At 41.4% G+C, this 18486-nt stretch overlaps 1 protein-coding gene across 4 annotated transcripts in view; it reads left to right on the top strand.

The window, feature by feature from the left end:
* TBX15 (T-box transcription factor 15) overlaps positions 1-16815 on the top strand; it is a 100909-nt gene extending 84094 nt beyond the window's left edge. For all 4 annotated transcript variants that reach the window (XM_063105266.1, XM_063105270.1, XM_063105268.1 and 1 more), the window contains 2 exons: positions 3816-3913; positions 14383-16815. In XM_063105266.1, coding sequence (XP_062961336.1) covers positions 3816-3913; positions 14383-15167 — 883 coding nt within the window. In that variant the 3' untranslated portion in view covers positions 15168-16815. The remainder of the gene's footprint in view (positions 1-3815; positions 3914-14382) is intronic.
* The last annotated feature ends 1671 nt before the right edge of the window (positions 16816-18486 follow it).

Here is an 18486-nt window from a genome sequence, read left to right as displayed (position 1 = left end):
ATTGCTCTTTGACTTGCTTCCTCTCCTTCCTCTTTCCCCTCCACTTAAGCACATTCTGTTGGTTTGGCCAGTGAGCAGACTGAAAAGTCTAAAGAGAAGAGGCCTGGAAATCAGAGAACTGATAGCAGCCAAAGGACTAAACAAATGGGGGTTTGGATATAACCTCTGTTGTCACTGGAGCTAACAGGGAAAAGTAAGCTAGAGGGGGATACTTGCCAATTTGATCATCACTGATTGGAAACCTCAGAGATGATGTCAGGTCTCTGGTGTGCAGCAGATCCAGAGAGGCCCACCATGTGGAACACGTTAATGACATGCGGTTACCTAAGACCACTTTTTTCATCTTTTAGACAATGAATTCACTTTTAAAAACCTGGAGATAAAATTTTACAAAACTAGGGTACAGTGATGATGAATAAATAATGTGTAGGACAGGATAAACTTTGAATAGACATCCAAGTGGCTGAAGATGTTGTTGCATAGTTGGCAAGAATTCGTATAAGAGAAGGTGAGGGGTAGAAATGACTGGCCTGTGCTAGGGGACTTAGACTGTTGAAGGTCAGAAATTCCACAGCTGGAACAGAAGAAACCAAAGGAAAATTGATACCTCCTCGAGGCTGAAATCAATAAAGGCACTAACACAATCAGCTATAGAAACGATTCCCAAATCTCCAAAACTGGAAGATTTCTTCTGTCTTCACAGACTTTATTTGGCACTAAGTTGTTTTCCTAAGTTTTAGGCGTAGAAAAATGAATGTTGGGCAAATTTTATAAAATAATGACTCAGTAATAAAACATTCATTCCTCTACTTATTAATTCAGTGCGTGTCAATTGAGATCTCACCATGTACCAGGCTCTGTGCTAGGCACTGGGGCATAGAAAAACCGTGGGATCCAAAGCCCTTGAGGTGCATATATGCTAGTGGTGGAGAGAGGCAAATTGTATCATCTTGCCATGGCACTACACAAAATCCTGATATATAGAACTAATACTTTTTATACTTGATCTTAGCCAAAAGGCTGAGAAGCGATAGAACTAATATTTTCTAACAATTAGACCTATCCAGTGAATCTTAATAGAGTTTGAGGACAAATAAAAGATGTGGTATACAGTAAACAAATAGGTCTAACTTTTCTAAAAAGAGATATATTCTGAATACATCAATAGATTCAGTAATATCCTATGGAGGATTATATAGATCATAGGATAATTTATATTCTATCCTATGCAGAATATATTTATGAGAGATGGATCCACAGCACATTAGAAACATGTGGTTAGGAATGTGTGGTCTTAGCTATTATTTTTTTGGAGTCATAACCCATTTCCCCCAACTCCACCACCAAAATGACCCTTGTTGTGACAAACCCCTGCATGAACTATGGGTGCGCCCATATGTCACATGTCACACATTACATTCTTAAGCTAAGGAAGGTCTCCCTGATAAGGATGTGGCAGATGGACTCCTTGTGAGAAATGTCTGGCACTATCACTATTTAGCTATTGGTAATGGAACCAAAGAGTGAAAGTTACATCAGAGATTTCAGCCAAATGTTGGGAAGAACTCTAACAGATCTATACAAAAACTGAATATTTTTCTGGGGAAATATGACAACAGAGGCTGGATAACCATCCAAGATGGTATCATAAGAGGTAGAATAGGTGACACCCAAGAGCCTTCCCAAAACTATGATTCTATAACTTAGTCTTTTAGTTAGATTTTGGATTTGGATAAATGGTCACTATCCTATATAGAATTAGCTGCTTAAATAAAAAGCTTAATACCTTTGCCACAGGCTTTTTGCCTGTTATGAAAATGAAACCAAAGTTCATTTTCTGTGTATTCAATAAATAAAATACTGGCAGAATATTAGTGTATTATAGCAACTTTACAGTCTTTTAGCATCTTATTACGAAATGAGAAGGGACGTTCTTTGTCCTTGAGCTAATATTTTGTCCTCCTCATTGGTACATGTTCCTGCAAAGAATGAAATAGGAGGTGGAACAATAAAGACCTTGCCATTTGCAGTGAGCCTCCTGTGCCATTAAAGGAATCCTAGGATGTTCTGGTGGGTGGCCAACATTCCAGAACAAAGCAGTCAGATCTAAGCCTGGCCTATCTATTTCTTCTATCCACCAGGGCTCAGCATGGCTTTATCTGTCTATCCCCTTATTATTCTGAACTCCCTAATTGCCTGGGCTCTTTCTCTCCACAAATAGTTTCATGTACTGTATTCAGCATTAATGTAGAGTGACTATGTGGAGATGTCTTCTATTCCTACTTCTAACAGATTAACAGCTAATAAACACCATGCGACACTCTCTCCTCTGAACCGCTTCTTAAAATACAGAGTTTGGTTTGCCAACATTGGTATATTTAAAGCCTCCAAGATTCCAGGGAAGACTTTAGAAAGTGAACTGTGCAAGTAAGGCCTATTCAGAGAGGATATTTTCCAACACAAAGAGCCAATCGGTGTATCAGCAGCACATCTGAGAAGAACCTCAGGGGATCCTATGGCCATTTATAAGGAGAGGATATTTTTTCTTACTTAAAATAAAACTTCTCACTTTATTCTGGGTATGTCAGACTGAAGAGAACTCTGGAAATGTATTACCTATGGAGAAGGACAATCAGTATAAGTTTCATCTTAAAAGGGAAAGCTTTTCTGTCCCAGGAAGAGACTCCACAGCGCCTTCCAGTAACTTTGCAATGAAAGGTCTTATGCCGTCTGTTCCCCCCACTTCCGTTCTCTCACCTGCCTGTAGCCCTGTAGCCCTGCACTTCTCGCTTCCTCCACTTAGATAGAAGTGAAGCAGTTAGTCTTAAAGAAAAGTCAACAACCAGAAGCCGTCTTCAAAGTTTTAAACAAAGCACCAACCAATACTCTGTTTAGGGGATATGGAATATCAGCAAGAATATGTCTGAGATATCCTGGGTAATTATGGGAAAGTGATGTATATCAGCACTTCATATACATAGTAGAGACATAATTCATTGAAGGGTAGAGTGGGCAGTGTGCACATTGTCCAACTTACGCAATTTCTAATACCAGTGAACCAGAAGCCTTAAACAATTTGTAAGATATTGGGTATTTCCTGAAGTCTGACAGTTTCTAACTCTCAAAGACCAGCTTAATTATTAGAGTATAAAAATACAGATAAGTATTTGGAGAAATGCATTGGTCTTTTTGCCTGAGGTATACTTTCTGGGACCAAGCCCTTTCCTTACCTTCAGATGGGTGTTTCTTGTTGCAACAGAAACTCAAGTGTGTTTGATTTCTTGCCTCTCCTTTTATTTCTGTTGTCCTGCTTGTCTTTGTTGATTTAAGAAGCCTTTAAAGCCACAGCAGTTTGACAGTTTCTTTGACTCTTCACATAACTGAGGTGTGGAGTTGATTCTGGGAGGGGCTGCATCTGCACTGTGGTAATGATGGTGCCCTCGTCCCACGCTGGAGAAACAGTCAATGCTCCTCTCTGTTCAACTGTGCTCATGGTATTAGTGGTCTTGACCTCTAAAACTTAACATGCTTTTCTTCTTGCAGACCAAGCCTCTTTTGAAGAAAGGTCAGAGTGAAATTCCATCATAGTTATAGATTTGCTTGCAAATAATCTGAATTGGGTTAATTTATTCTTCCTCCTGCAATCTAGCAACATCTGTACCTTGTGCTTTTCCAGAATAGTTTACTTTGATTGGAATATCTCTCAGTGCCTATGAATATACCACTTGTCAGTCAAACCACCTCTGGATCTTTAAAAAGTCAGTGGATTTCTTGGGATTATTCACAACTTCCTTTGCTGGCTTTTCTTTCTCCAGAACTGGACTTGAAGCCATCATGGAGACATATGCATTCTGGAGACCTCCTGTGCGCACGCTCACCTTTGAAGATTTCACCACCATGCAAAAGCAGCAAGGTAAAGTCATGGTCAAGACCTCTGCTTAGGAATAGGGCTGGGGAAGGGGTGGGAGCTGGACTGAACATGGCACATCTGGCTTCAGGCAAAGACATGTGTTATGCCAATTCTCTTGGAAGGAGGAGAATCTAGTAGCTCCATAAATAACCAAAGCATCATTCTTTGTGCAAACAAGCTGGTTCCAGAGGCAGCATTTAATTTGGCACTCAAAATTCTCTCTTCTTAAAAGCATTGTTATATATTTATGTTATGACAGTGATGAAATTATTACTATTACTGAGCATTGGCATAGGCCTTGGTATTTGAAGAGATCTTCGAAATAACTTCATTTATTCCTCATGGCAACCTTATCAGTTTTCTTATTCTCGTTTTGTGGATGAACAACAACTTAGCTCTGGACAATGGAAATGAATTGCATCAGGTCTCACAGTGAGGAGTGGGATGCTGTGAGCCCATCTGAACCTTGCAACTTGTGCTCTCTCTCTTTTTGCTTATCTGAAACAACATCCCTCTCAACTTGGGGCTGCGTGGACTTTCCTGCCCACTGCTTTGTGTTTTCTATCCAATTTATAATCTCCCTTCTCTTTGAGCTTAGGTTGGGAAACCTGTGGCCATGAGTACAGATGGTCTGTGGGCCAATTTTAACTCCTTTTCTCAGTCCAGTCTATGATTTTCCCTGGTGCAGCATCTATTCACCTGGGTACCTGAGTGAAAGCTTTCCGAAGTCTAGGTGACACTGGATAAAACTTACAGGCTGAGCTCATTCCATTCCGTCAAATGGCTGACATAAATAGAAACCTAATTTTTGAATTTGTGGTTCTGCCATTTGGAAGCCATTCTAGGACTTGATAATGTGATTACATTACATTCCTTTTTCAGGAGGGGCTAGCACTTTGCACACTGAGTTAGGTTTGCAACCCAAACTGCTGAAATCTCTCAGGTTCTAAGATAAATATAGTGATTAGAAGCATAGACTTTGGGGTTGGAAGACCTGGGTTAGGCTCTTATCACTGTCCTTTCCTAGCTTTCTGACTTTGGTCAAGTCCCTCAACCTTTCTAATACCCGGTTTTTGCTTCTGCATTATTTGGGAGAATATAATAGAATTCTTGTGAGGGTTAAATGAGGTAATGCATTTAAAATCATAGTGAACACTCAACACATGCTAGTTACTGTTGTCTTTGTCATCACCATCATGATCGTCTTCATCCCCTTATGTCCTTGGACATAGAAACCTAAGAGGAAGATGTGTCAGAGACAGGAAATATTGCCTTTTTGATGATTAATGATTCAAAACATAATTAGACTATTCATCTTCACAGGGATCTGATGAGGTGAATGATGCAGAATTTTCATCTCTTGTTTATAGGTGGGAGAAAAATGGAAGTCCTTCATATGAAGTGACTTGCTCCCCACAAAGCTGTGACTAGGAGCGGGATCAATAACTACTCAGGTTATTACTACCGCTTTGAAGCAGAGGTTTTATGCGAGTCAGGAAAATCTGGGCCCTCACTTCTGATGGTCACTAACTCTTTATGTAACCTTGGGCAAGTTACTTCCATGCTGAGTGCCAGTTTCCTTACCTACAAAAGAGGGATAATTTTTTGTGAGGCAATTTATATAAACATGCTATATAAATGAAAATGTGTCATACAGAGACACTTACTTGATTCTATTTGTTTCTGAGGCGGCTTCTTTGCTTATCTGCTCTTGCTTTACTCATTGACTTTCCAAGCTTTAGCTGAGCAGGAGTTTGTATTATGCAGGCTGGTAAGAGAAGGTTGGCAGGGATATTGCCAGTTCCTGAGAGCAGGCATTGAGGGCTACACTTGTGTTCACTGCTGTGTCCCCAAGATCTACCATAGGGCCTGGCACCAGAAAGTATCTACTGAATGGTGAATGAGATCACTTGGTGTCACTGTGGCTCAGGAAGATGAGTTCCATCTTGGAGCACAGCCACCTAGTACCTGTGTGGACACGGATATGGAGTGATCATTGGGAATGGCAACCTGCAGGGCAATAGCATGGAGCCACTTGGGGCAGGCACAGGCACAGGGAACTGCATGAGTTGCTCAGGTGTGCAACATAGAGGGCTTCATGGTACTTCTGCTGAAAATCTATTAATATGAAGGCTTGTTATTGACACTTTGAAAACAACGATTTAAGAGAAACCGAACTTTCAAAGCATAACGTCACAATCACTTCAGTGACCGCCTTTTTTTACTGAGTGAGAATGAGCTTGAATTATTGGATACATATGGTGGTGGGATAGGGCTAGAGGAAAAGCCAAGACTCTATTAAAAGTTTAATTGGAATTTATTTTTGAACTAAACACTGAACTTGATCCAGATTCTCATTATTAAAAAATATGTGGCTTGGTTTCTTGATGTTAACAAAGGATGTAAAAGCAAAAACACCCCTTTCCCTCTTTCCTTAAGAACTAAGAGTTCCAGTAACTCTGGACAGTACCATTCATAAGATAAAGAAAAGAGACATGGCCATCTGTGCTGAACTGCTTTGTGTCTTAGAAAGAATAGAGAGTGATGAACTTCTAGTGGAAACTTCAGTGGCAGACTGATTTTACAGTAATTCCCTTTTAGCGAGGGGAGTATTGGCAGTGCTGGCACTGAACATAGGATCCAAACAATGACTGACTCAGCCACGTGCCCATATGACCTCACTGCTTCCAACACAATCTGGCATGTCAAATAGCACCCCTTGGACAGTTCTGCACTGCTACTGATGGAGGCTGGAAAATCCTTTCTGCTGGGTGAGCTTTTCATCCTGCCTGTGCTGTCATTTTTATTTTTCTTTTATTAAAACTCATCTGCTGATAAGACTTCAAGGAAAGCACTTAGGTGAATTTGCCAAAGTTTTGCAAAAATTCCAATCCTTCTATGTTTAAAAACATATTGAATGGAGTGTTCTAAATAGTTGTTTTCTGTTATGGAGAAGAATGCATGGGATTAATTATCCTCTGCCTTTGGCACAAAAAAGAAACTGAGGCATAAAGCAGTCTAGTAACATATCTACATGTAAGTGGTGGCATAACTGAGTTGAGAACGCCAACATGGATCTCCTATTTGACAGGGCAGTTTCCTTTCTACCAGACCACATTATTTTTCTTCATTCTTACTAGAGATTTAATTTCCCAAATAATTTAGTTTACTCTTCCTATTGATGGTCTGTTATTCAACAACTTGAGCATTAATTCTAAATAGTTTTGTATTTCATTTTTTTAAATGAAGTCAAGTGTATCTTATCTTTGGATGTCTTCTTTTAGAATCAGCAAGCATGTTTATATGTTTGGAGAGTCTGGAGGGAGAAATCTTATTTCACAAATGGCTTCTGTTTTAACACAGTTAGTAACAGGGAGGAAATGAACTAACCAAGTACATTTTTCCTGGGAAAGGTGACTAAGGCAATACAGACACAGAAAGAAAAAAATAAGAGCCTGAGTCGGTTATAGCCAAGTGCAATGCAATCCTATTGTTCTGATGAATACCCCTGAATAAAATTTGTGCCTCAATTACTTCATATCTACAATGGAGCTATTTGTATGGTCAAAACTGAAAAAGATTTTATGAGCAGTGATTCCACATGATTTGACAACTGTTGTGCTAAAAGGAACCATTCTGGACCCGTGGCACCAGAGCTGGCAATACGTCTCCCTCTGTAGAAACCAGAGAATTGCCGCCTACAGAAGCCCTCCCTTCTCCGCATTTGCTAGCAGACATTGCTACATATCTCAACACCATTGCATATTCTAGTGGAGTTAAAGAGTTAGGATTATGAGGATCTCTGTTGGTGAATGGATTTTCATTGGTTTGATTTGTATTGGTTAGTGGTTGGTCAGTGAGAGGGACCAGATACTGAGCAGTCATACTAGTAAAATATTGGGAAAGAAGGACAATTCGATGGACCCTAGCCTTTGAACTGTGAGGTTACTGTAATGATTCAGAGATAGCCAATTTATATAGATCTCATTTATCACTGAGATGAGCAATAATTCTGCAGCATGGCTTGTGCTATGAGAATGAGGGACTCCTCACAGAGGATGGAGAGCATCTCAGTTCAATCCAGTAAAACAAGCAGTAATTGATTACATATTCTATTTTGTCCCCAAAGTCCCTTATGCCCAGTATGTCCAGAACTGAGTCCATCATCCACCTTACAGACCTGATGCCCTCTCCTTGGGGAAGGATACCACCCTCTCCTCCACATCCTGGATGTTTTCCTCCCTTGCTGGGTCCTTGAATACATCCCCGTCTCTAATCTCTTTGCTACCACCCCACTCCAGGGTGACATCATCTCTCACCTGGATGACTATGATGTCCTCCATAGCTTCTATTTTTTCCTTCAAGCCATTCTCCAGGCAGCAGTCAATCATTTTTTTTCTTGCCTAAAACCCTTCAGTGGCCACAATTTACTTTCATTTATGAAAGACATATTCCTTAACATACCCTCCTAGACCCTGTATATTCTGGCTTTTGCTGCCTCAACTCTAAAATGGAGATAGTGACAATGAGAATTAAATAAGATAATAGTGCTTATAAAAGTGTCCAGGACTAAGTATTCAATCAATGTTCCCTGTTATTACCCTGATTATTACTGTCATTACTACTCTAGTTTAAGCCTACACCACTTCCCCTCTTTCTCTCTGTGGTTCCAGCATCATCCATCTAACTTCCATTTTTCAGACATGCCGTGCTCTTCCCTGTCACATGTTGTTCCTTTTGCCTGTAAAGCTTCTTCCCCACTTGCCTTCTTAGTTAGTGCTACCTATCTTTGAGATCTCAGCTTAAATATCACTTCCTTGGGGAAAATTTCTCTGCCATACAGAGTAGGCTAAGTCCCCTTAGGGTATGCTTTTTTTATTTGTGTCTTTCTTTCATTGCTATCTCTCTCTCCTTCACATTTTTCTCACCATTTTTTTTCCTCATGATTAAATCCCTGGGTCAAGGTCTGTTACCCAGTGCATATGTCATATTCAAATAGTGATTGAATGAGTGAATAAGCTCTCCTAGGTTCTTTGGCAGAAATTCACCAAATTGGGACAACTACAGGCTAAAACTGGAAGGGTAGGGAGATTAGGAAAGAAAAGGAAAAAAAGAACCGAAAAGCAGACATCAGGAAGAAAAGTTTTATAAAGGATAGTGAAAAAAATGCTCAAAAAATTTTAAGTGAAAATAACAAGATAGCAAGTTAGAAACAATTACTCATACTTCAGTGGATATGACATGGGGAGTAGGTAAGATGACCTTGAAGTTTTAACACTCAGAAGCGAGTAAGGGTCACCTATTCACCCATCTAGTCAACTAATATTAATGTTTCTTGTGCTGTCATAGGTAATGTTAAGTCTTCATGGGACAGAAATAATGATGAGAATAAATAATTAAAATGATATACCTTGTTTGAGAGAAATAAATCCAGCAGGAGGAAGAAGAACATAGTTATCATTGTTAAAGAAATCTACAAACTTAATTAATTTGGGGCTTCCTATTGTTATACTCACAAGATCATGTCACTGTTTATTCTGACTTTATTTACATGTACCTTCCTTGTATCTTATCTAACTGTATTTCAAGAAACCCATCAGAGAATAGCCACTTTGATATCTTCCGAGGCTCTTTTATCTTTTTACCATTTGTGGAGTTGTGCTTGGTTTTTGGAATCACCTTCTTATTTAGATTATCTGTCAACGTATTTGTGCACTTTTCTTCCTGAACTTTTAGAAATCTTTTTTAAAAACACAGCAGTTGTTGTTTTTCTGTTCTCTACATTACATTCCTTATTTGTTATGAGTGCTAATAAGAAAAATTATTTTTCAAGTTGTCAATATTTTCACTTCACGGTGAACCTGTTCTTACTGATCAGGGTGAGGTCAGAGTAGCAGCTCCTCCTATTTCCTCAACTGTTTAAGAGATTATATATTTTTGAAATTAAAGTCAATTATCTTATCATATATTCCTTTTTGCAGAGCCAGAAATCCATCAGGCATTCGGATAGCTGAAATACCTTGTTACTGCTTGTAGGGGACTTATATTTTAGGAAGGTATTGTCCACAGCTTCCGTCTGACAAAGTGATCCACTGTCTATTCCTGTCACTCTCACTTCCGTTTCTTCCTCCTCCAGCTTTATCCTGATATTCTCAGTCCTTCAGATTCACAGTGGAATTATCTGTAGAAATGAAGATCTGTATTAATTAGAATTCTTAGTGTTGTAAGTAAAATAAAAACCAATGGCAAAACAAAACAAAACAAAAAAACTCATTGGCTCACAAAAGTGAAAGAATTCAAATAGCTGACTTTAGGCAGAACCCGATCCAGGGGCTCAAACAAAATCACCCAGGCCAGGTCTTGCCCCATCTCTTAACTTTTCTCTCCTCCATGTTGACTTCATTCTCAGGCTCCCCATGGTGTTAACATGGCTGCCAGTGTCCCTCACCCAATACCTTTTTAGATTTAAATCTTATGGGAAGTGGCATGTGCCTCTCTCCTAAGATCTCTAGTACAATCTCCCTGAGTCTCGTAGACTAACTAAGTCACCTTTGAGCCAGGTACTGTGGTGGGGGGAATCTGATGCTTTGATCGTCCACCCTGCATCACATGCCTTCCCTGGAGGAAGGGGTGAAGGGGGGAGTGTGGGAGGGAGGGGGTTTCCCAGATGGAAAACTGGGTACTGTTGCCAGGAGAGAGGCAGATTGATTCTAAATGATGACAACAACAGATGTACACTGCAGCAAGGAAGGCAGTTAAATCTGTAGCAGAGAAGGTGAACAAGTGAGCGGAACATGAAGAAATGGGGACAGTCCACCTAGAGAATGTGGTTGGTGTGAAATAGGACCATCTAAGAAGCAGAGACTCAGGACCCAGATGACCAATGTGAAAAATGAGAATTAAGGTGAATATATTAAAAGCTATTTTAAAGGGAAGGAATTTGGATCTATGCATGCCTTTACATTTTATGGAGGATGCACAGGAGTTTTTCTAAGACTGAAACCACACAGTTCTCATGAGCACTGTAATGTTTGCATTTGCATTATGAGAAGAGCACACATTTCAACTAAGTGTAAGTCCTTAGCTGAAATGAACAGGGTTGTGCTTATTAAACTTTATGGCCTTTGGGTTTATTCCCTGGGATCAGTCCATAGGGTGCTGATATTTTACCTCTTATCTGTTTGAAAACCTTCTCAAGGATACAGTGAGTTCAGCACTCCTCAGGGACAGATGCCATTGAGTTATAGGAGAAGCAGTCTGGCTTGTGGAACCAAGTAATTAAATGGAAATTTATTCTTCACTAGCCCAGGTGGAGTTTTATCTTACTGTTTTTCGATTTTGGGTGAAAAAAAACACAACAAAATAAACCCAGAAGGAAACTGTATGTGAAAGCCCCCATATTACAATCTGGAAGTGATCAATTTAAAGATGCAAAAGTCAGCAGGTTTGGTATTCAGGATTTTCACGGTCACATTTAACTTGTCTTCATGGTACACCAGTATATTCTAGGTTATTGTCCTCGTATGGGATCACCGCTAAACATGTATTCTTTTAGGTTGTTTTGGCTGCTGGCCTTCAATATTGGAGCAAGTAAATGTCATGTATGAATTTTAATGTGTACCTGCTCTCTTTGGTCCATGGGTAAAATAGAATGCAGTGAGCTGGGGTCTTGGGAGATTGGTCTTGGAATGCCTGAGAGTTTTAAGCTACTCAGGGCATTACATTTTAATCACCTCAGAAGTGGATTAAGATCTCTGAGGACAGTGAGAAAGACTCCAATTTACCTACCACCCTACACCATCTAATTTGTGTTATGTCAGGTCCACTCTGCTTGATCTGAGAAAAGATGGAGCCATCGGGCAGCCCATTTTCATCCTGGGCTGGGCCTAGGGAGAGAGGTAGCAGAGTTAGCTTAGCCTTTGGGAATATGGCCCAGGTGGGCCCAACGCTGTCACTTGGCCCAGTGCTCTGTCATTCACAGCCATGGAGGCCTATCTAGCCCGTGACAATGAGGCAGGTAACTGTTGTGACATAAAGCTGGTCAGCATGTGGAGAGGCCAAGATGCTCAGCTGCATGGACAGAGGCCAGCACCTGAGAGCCATCCCCATTAGAACCCAAATTCCCCAAGATTCCTTTCTCCTCCTTCCGTTCTTCTCTCATAGAAGAGAATATTCAATGCCTATGTGCCAAGTACTGTTTTGAGCACTTTGTAATATATATCATCTCACCTATTTCTCAAAACATCCTAAAAGTGGATATTAGTAACTCCATTTATATGATTAAGGAACCTGAGGCTTGAGAAGCTGACTTGCTAAGGTCCCATAATCAGTAAGACATCTGGGATCAGAACCTGATTTGTCTGACTCTATAGTCTATGATTGTTCATTAAATAAAATTTATGTCAAGGCTCTTAAGATTACTCAGGACCTGGCAGGTACAGAGGGGACGAGGGCAAAGGGAAGAGAACACTCTACAGGGGAGGAAGGCAAGCTTTTCTTGGAGAGGCAGCTCTGACCCTCTGTATTAGCCTGGCCTCCCACTCTGCCCTGGCTTTCCTGTGATGAGAGGTCTCCAGGCAATCAAGTGTTGAAATGCACAGGGAGGGTGGGCTGCCTCCTTGTGCTTCTTTAGCACTTGCCTGGCACTCCCAATCTTGTTTAACAGCTGACAAGCTGTTAGATGATAAGACAATAAAGACTTTTCAGTATCTCAATTTGCTTCTCTGCAAAATGAATACCATAGTCTTCTCTTTCTATGTGGACTTTGAAAAATAGCTGTTATCTTTATTGAGTACTTTAAGTGCGTAAGAACATTTCTTCAAAGTGAATGGAAGCAATGTGGCTGTCTCTTGGAAAGGCTTGCTCCCCGCTTTAAAGACTAGTTCATATGGAGACTACCACCCTCTGAAGCTTAGCAGGCCACCAAGTCTCATTTCCAGTGAATGTCATCTAAAAGCCAAAGCAAGCTGACTACAAACTTTTTACCATGTGCCTCTCATCTGCTCAGCAGAAATCCCTGTAACTTGTTAATAGTTCTCTTCTTATTTTTTTGTAGTGAAACCAGTTAAGGCCTTAAATCAGTACCATTCGTTCCATCTTCAGCCATCTGAGAAAACCATTTAGAGTTGTACAAAGTCATCTGCTCCATCTTACACTTCCTGCTGCAGGGCTCGGGCCAGTGCCTGATGGAGCATACCTGTAACAGGACAGTACAACACGCTGAACAGGTGGTCTATCCGGGGAGCACATAAACACCAGATCATGGAGAACAAGAACGGACTTTCAAAGAGAGGAGACCAGATAAATATCCCGTAAAACACAAATCTCTTTACAGCTGGAGTCAAGTTTCTCCATTTGTGCCATAGCAATTATTTCAGAGAAGCTCATGGCATTTAGGGTGGAAAAGGAGGAAAATGTGTAGGATGTCTCAAAAAGGAACCACACGCTTGCAGAAAATGAATCCCTGAGCTTTCTGTAAGGCACAGTAGGCTAAGTCATTCAGTCGCACAAAAGCAAGAAGCATGAGGTGTTCTTTCTCCTCCTGGAAACTTCCTCTTCCAGAATTCCTTCATTATATTAAAATGACTCCTTGGAAAGTGCTTGTAGTTGACCATCCACACTTTATATGACTTTAATCCTCAGACACGATGCTGAGAAGGACAGAACCTGAGGCCCATTAGTGCAAAGCTCATCAAACTCCTAAGACTCCGTTTACAGTCTTTGTTCCAGTCTCTGAGGCTGCACAGGCTCCTGTAAAGGGAGATCAGTAGGGGCTCTGGATCATGCTGATTTTGTCTTGGATTAGCCATGCTCTGATCTAACCTGACTCTTAGAATTGTGCTCATCATGTCTTTCATATGACAGAACTTCAATCTCATACCCCAGTCCCCGCTACCTGGGCCCCTCTGCTGTGCCTTCCCAGCCCTCAGTACTGACTTGGCACAATGTCCCATTTCCTCCAAGATTAGGGTCTTGCTTTGGTATCCTGTGTTTTTGGCTGGAAGACTAAAAAGTGGTAAAATAGGCAACAGACCCTGGTTAAAACACATATTTAATGCATTTCCATTGAGAATGGGAAAAGTTGAGTTAGTAGATTTTAATGCTGATCACTAGAGGTCTTATTATAAAGTGAATTTGATGGTAAGAAATGGCAAGGTTAATAATGGAAGGTTGACTATTTTTAAAATAGAACTTACTAAAGCACTCACAGAGATAAACAAACAAAAGAGTTTAGTGTTCTTTTTTGTCACTCTCTTTGTCCTCTTTTTGGAGTGTGTGTGTGCATGCCTGTGTATGTGTGCACAGGTGGAATCACTTAGCCTAAGTCTGCTGAGTTAAGAGAAAGCAATAGTTCTATAAAAATCAGCTCATCTTGGATTTTTGAAGGCACCTCCTGTATGGCTTGCATTTGGTGTAATCAGACTCATCTTAAAAGCCTTCTGTCTCAATGGTATTTGTGTTTTATTTTTCAGGGGGCAGCACAGGCACTTCCCCAACCACCTCCAGCACTGGGACACCATCTCCTTCGGCTTCGTCTCATCTTTTATCTCCATCCTGTTCTCCTCCAACTTTTCATCTGGCCCCCAACACTTTTAACGTGGGCTGTCGAGAAAGCCAGCTGTGTAATCTAAATCTCTCTGATTATCCACCATGTGCCCGAAGCAACATGGCTGCCTTGCAGAGCTACCCAGGGCTGAGTGACAGTGGCTACAACAGGCTCCAGAGTGGCACCGCTTCAGCTAGCCAGCCCTCCGAAACCTTCATGCCTCAGAGGACTCCATCCCTGATCTCAGGAATACCAACTCCTCCTTCCTTGCCTAGCAACAGCAAGATGGAAGCCTATGGTGGCCAGCTGGGGTCCTTCCCCACTTCTCAGTTTCAGTATGTCATGCAGGCAGGCAATGCCGCCTCCAGCTCCTCATCACCACACATGTTTGGGGGCAGCCACATGCAGCAGAGCTCCTACAATGCCTTCTCCCTGCACAATCCCTACAATCTGTATGGATACAATTTCCCCACCTCCCCTAGGCTAGCTGCAAGCCCAGAGAAACTGAGCGCCTCTCAAAGCACTTTACTCTGTTCATCTCCTTCCAACGGGGCCTTTGGAGAGAGGCAGTACCTGCCCACGGGGATGGAGCACGGCATGCACATGATCAGCCCCTCACCCAGCAATCAGCAGGCAACCAACACCTGTGATGGCCGGCAGTATGGGGCAGTCCCAGGCTCCTCCTCCCAGATGTCCGTACACATGGTTTAAAGGCCACTCCAAACACCATGGAGCCTACGGCAGTCAAGGGCCCAGAGACTCCGTGGACATATCTTCCTCCTGGAAGCCCAATGCCTTTGGAAAACAGAAACTGTGTATTATTTTTCTGGAAGAGGAAAACGCATACCCAAGAACAGCAAGGGACACTTTTAAGCCACTGAAGGATACTGCAGTAGAATCATCCATGATTCAGTGGCCAATCTCCTGCCTTCCCAAACCTTAGTTTTATAAAGCATTGTCTACTCCAGAGTGGCCTTTGAAGAGACTGAATAAACATTTTATAATATTGTTAAGGGAAATGCTAGCATGTAGCAGCCATAAAAAGTTACACACGCACATACAGACCTACCTATACACACACACAAACACACATATTCATGCACAAGCTCATACATACAAAACATACCTGCACACTGACTTTGAACTGGGCGAACTCTGTGAAGGGAGGCCCACAATGGGTGCTTTCACCAAGAATTTGTCTATGTACAACACTAGATGGACTGCGACAGCGGTAGCTGCCAGCCTTTCTTGCCCGCAGCTTACCCTGTTCCTGGAATGAAATGTGTATTCTGGAACCCCTCCCTGTCGATGAGGGTGGAAAGACATCAGTACTACGACTGGACGTGGCTTCCTGGAAAAGATTGCTTTAACTTTGGCCGTCTTCACTCAGTGTGCTACTATTGATGTTCCCAGTGGTGCCTGTGAAAAGAGGGAGTAAGAGCAGCTGAATGGAAGAGAGAGAAAGAGAAAGAACGGAGAGCAGGAGAGAGACGGAGAGCAAGACTGAGAAAGAAAGTGTGATCAGTGATGAGAGTTTAATTCACCAAGGAAATTTGTTTTTGGTTTGTTTCCCCCACTACAGGTTATAGAAGGAATCATGGTGTTACTGAGGCATAAACCTCTCTGGACACTGCATGGTCAGGGCACTGGTGAGAGGGACTGGGCAAGGAATGCACCTTTATCCCATAGCTCTGACCACTGTGATTCAGAAGAGAGCTGGACCACATGGGAATGCTGACTCTGCAGCATGCAGCCTGTCAGGGGAAGGGAAATAGAAGGATTGTGAAGAAGGAAGAGTTTTGTAATCCCAGCAGATGATTCCAAGAGCAGAGGAGACACATAGAGCCTGGCCTGTGCATGCCAGATCCAGACACCTGACCTGGATCACCTGCCCACTAGCTCCGGTGGCAGGAGAAATCCTGTCACGTTCCAGGCAATTACAGATGGATCTTCTATACCCTTCCATTTCCCTTAGGATCTCAATTCTTATCTAATAGTTCATTGCATTTTGAAGTTTTGGTTTTTTTCCTTCATCTTTCCTTTTCTCTTCAAATCCTTTAATGGTAATAAAGCAAGTGAAGCTTGGTGCAAGGTAAAATTTTTAAATGGTGTGGAAATGCAAATAATACCAAGTAAAATAATACAGATATTATTAAGATTTTGGTTTTGAGGTGTTGTAGATAAATGTATTTATGTGCCTAGTGGGGAATCCAATATTATGAATATTAAAAAAGGGGGCAATATAAGGGTATGTAAAATATGTATGAAGAAAAGTTGTATAAAAATTTGCCCTTATGCACGGAATTCTGTTTCTAAGTGCCAAGCACAGAAAGCCGCTAAATAAAATCTTTGCAATTGTTTTCTGAGTGTTTATTCATACAGAAATAACAGCCTTGTGCATTTGCATTCTGCTTTGCAAATGAGCACAGCACTTTCATATATACTAACCTAAGTGATCTTTATACAGACCTCCTGAAGTAAATATCGCCATCCTCATTTCATGATTAGCAGCTGAGCTCCAGCAAGATTGACTGAATTATCTAGGATCATACAGCCTGTCAGAGAGGGAATAGGACTTGAAACCAGGTCTTCTGACTCTATGTATGCTTGCTTTCATGTTAGCTTCACAAACCTGTGGGAGTCTAACAGTAATTCTCATGGTTGCAATGTGCAGACACTAAACCATGTGTTTTACATGATTATCTCATCCTCCCATGATTCTGTGAGATAAGTATTTTAATCATCATTTTAAAGATCCCAAAACAAGCTGAAAAGATTAAATACTTGACCAAGGCCTTCAGGTAGCAAGTGATGGACCTTAGGGTCTGTGCAATTAGCACTATGTCATTCTGCCAGAGCCCCAGCAGTCCCACGAGGCACTTGGACAATTAGGAAAGAAGACATATTCTCAGCGGCTGGGGGAAGAGCGCCTCTGAGGCTTGATTTTGCTTGGTATGTTTAGCCGTAAATATATACTCTCCCCGTTGAATGTATCACTGCAGCATGGAAGGAGTGGTTTTGAGTTGCCATGCAGCAAGTGACAACTTAGGACAGACTGATAAAGTGCCGAGGGCTATGCCAGTTACAAACACTTCCGTGTATTATCTCATTTGAGCGTCTCAATAATCATGAAAAGTAGACAGGCCAGGAAGTATTGTTTTGAAAATGGGGTGGTGGGTAAAATATAAAAGCTGTGACTTGCCCAAACTTATGTGTCTGGGAAGCAGCAGGGCCAGGACTTGAAACCTCATGCTCTTATCCCAACCCCAGGCTGTTTCCCGGTAGACGTTACTCTGCTTGCTCACTGAGCCATGTACCACGGGGACTCCGGTTGCTGACTGCCACACACATTTACTAGAAATGGAGCTTGGTTAGAGGGAGCAAAAACCATACTTAGTCATTGCTTTGGTTTTATAAAGAACTTCAAAGAGTGGCATGCCAGTTAATTACATTAGCCGTCAGATTATTGCCAAAATAGCTGGGACAATAACTGAGTACCTCCCTGGATTGTAGGCTCTCTGGATATGGCATAACACAAAACTTAAAAAGACACTCCTGTTTGGAAACCTTGAGATCACCCTTTGGCTTCATAATGATAGACCAAAACCAACTACATTAATTGGAAATTTGGTCTCTAAGCCTATGACCAGCTTCACTAATTCACTGGTTCAATTCAATAAAAATTTATTTAATGCTCTGTGTCAAGCAATGCTCTGGGCACTGAGAACGTAGCAGTGAACAATCAGACAGGTTCTTGCCTTCAAGAAGCTCATGGTCTGGTGGGAGACTGCTATTGAATACACTAGCAAATAAATAACATGATTTCAGATTGCAGTAATTACATCAAGGAAATTAAAAATAATAGGATGATAGAGAGTGGTGGGGAAATGAGGATGAAGGTTTATTTAGACAGAGAGGTCTGGAAGACTGCTCTAAGCAGGGGAAGTTTGAGCTAGTACAAATGCAAACATTATCTTAGAATCTGGTTACTCTAACTCATGCTGAGAGCAGCCATATCCTCTGGAAGATG

This window comes from Cynocephalus volans, chromosome 8, assembly GCF_027409185.1.
Source record: "Cynocephalus volans isolate mCynVol1 chromosome 8, mCynVol1.pri, whole genome shotgun sequence".
Classification (NCBI taxonomy): Eukaryota; Metazoa; Chordata; class Mammalia; order Dermoptera; family Cynocephalidae; genus Cynocephalus; species Cynocephalus volans.
Note: the sequence above shows the minus strand (reverse complement) of the source record. Positions and strands in the feature narration are given on the sequence as shown.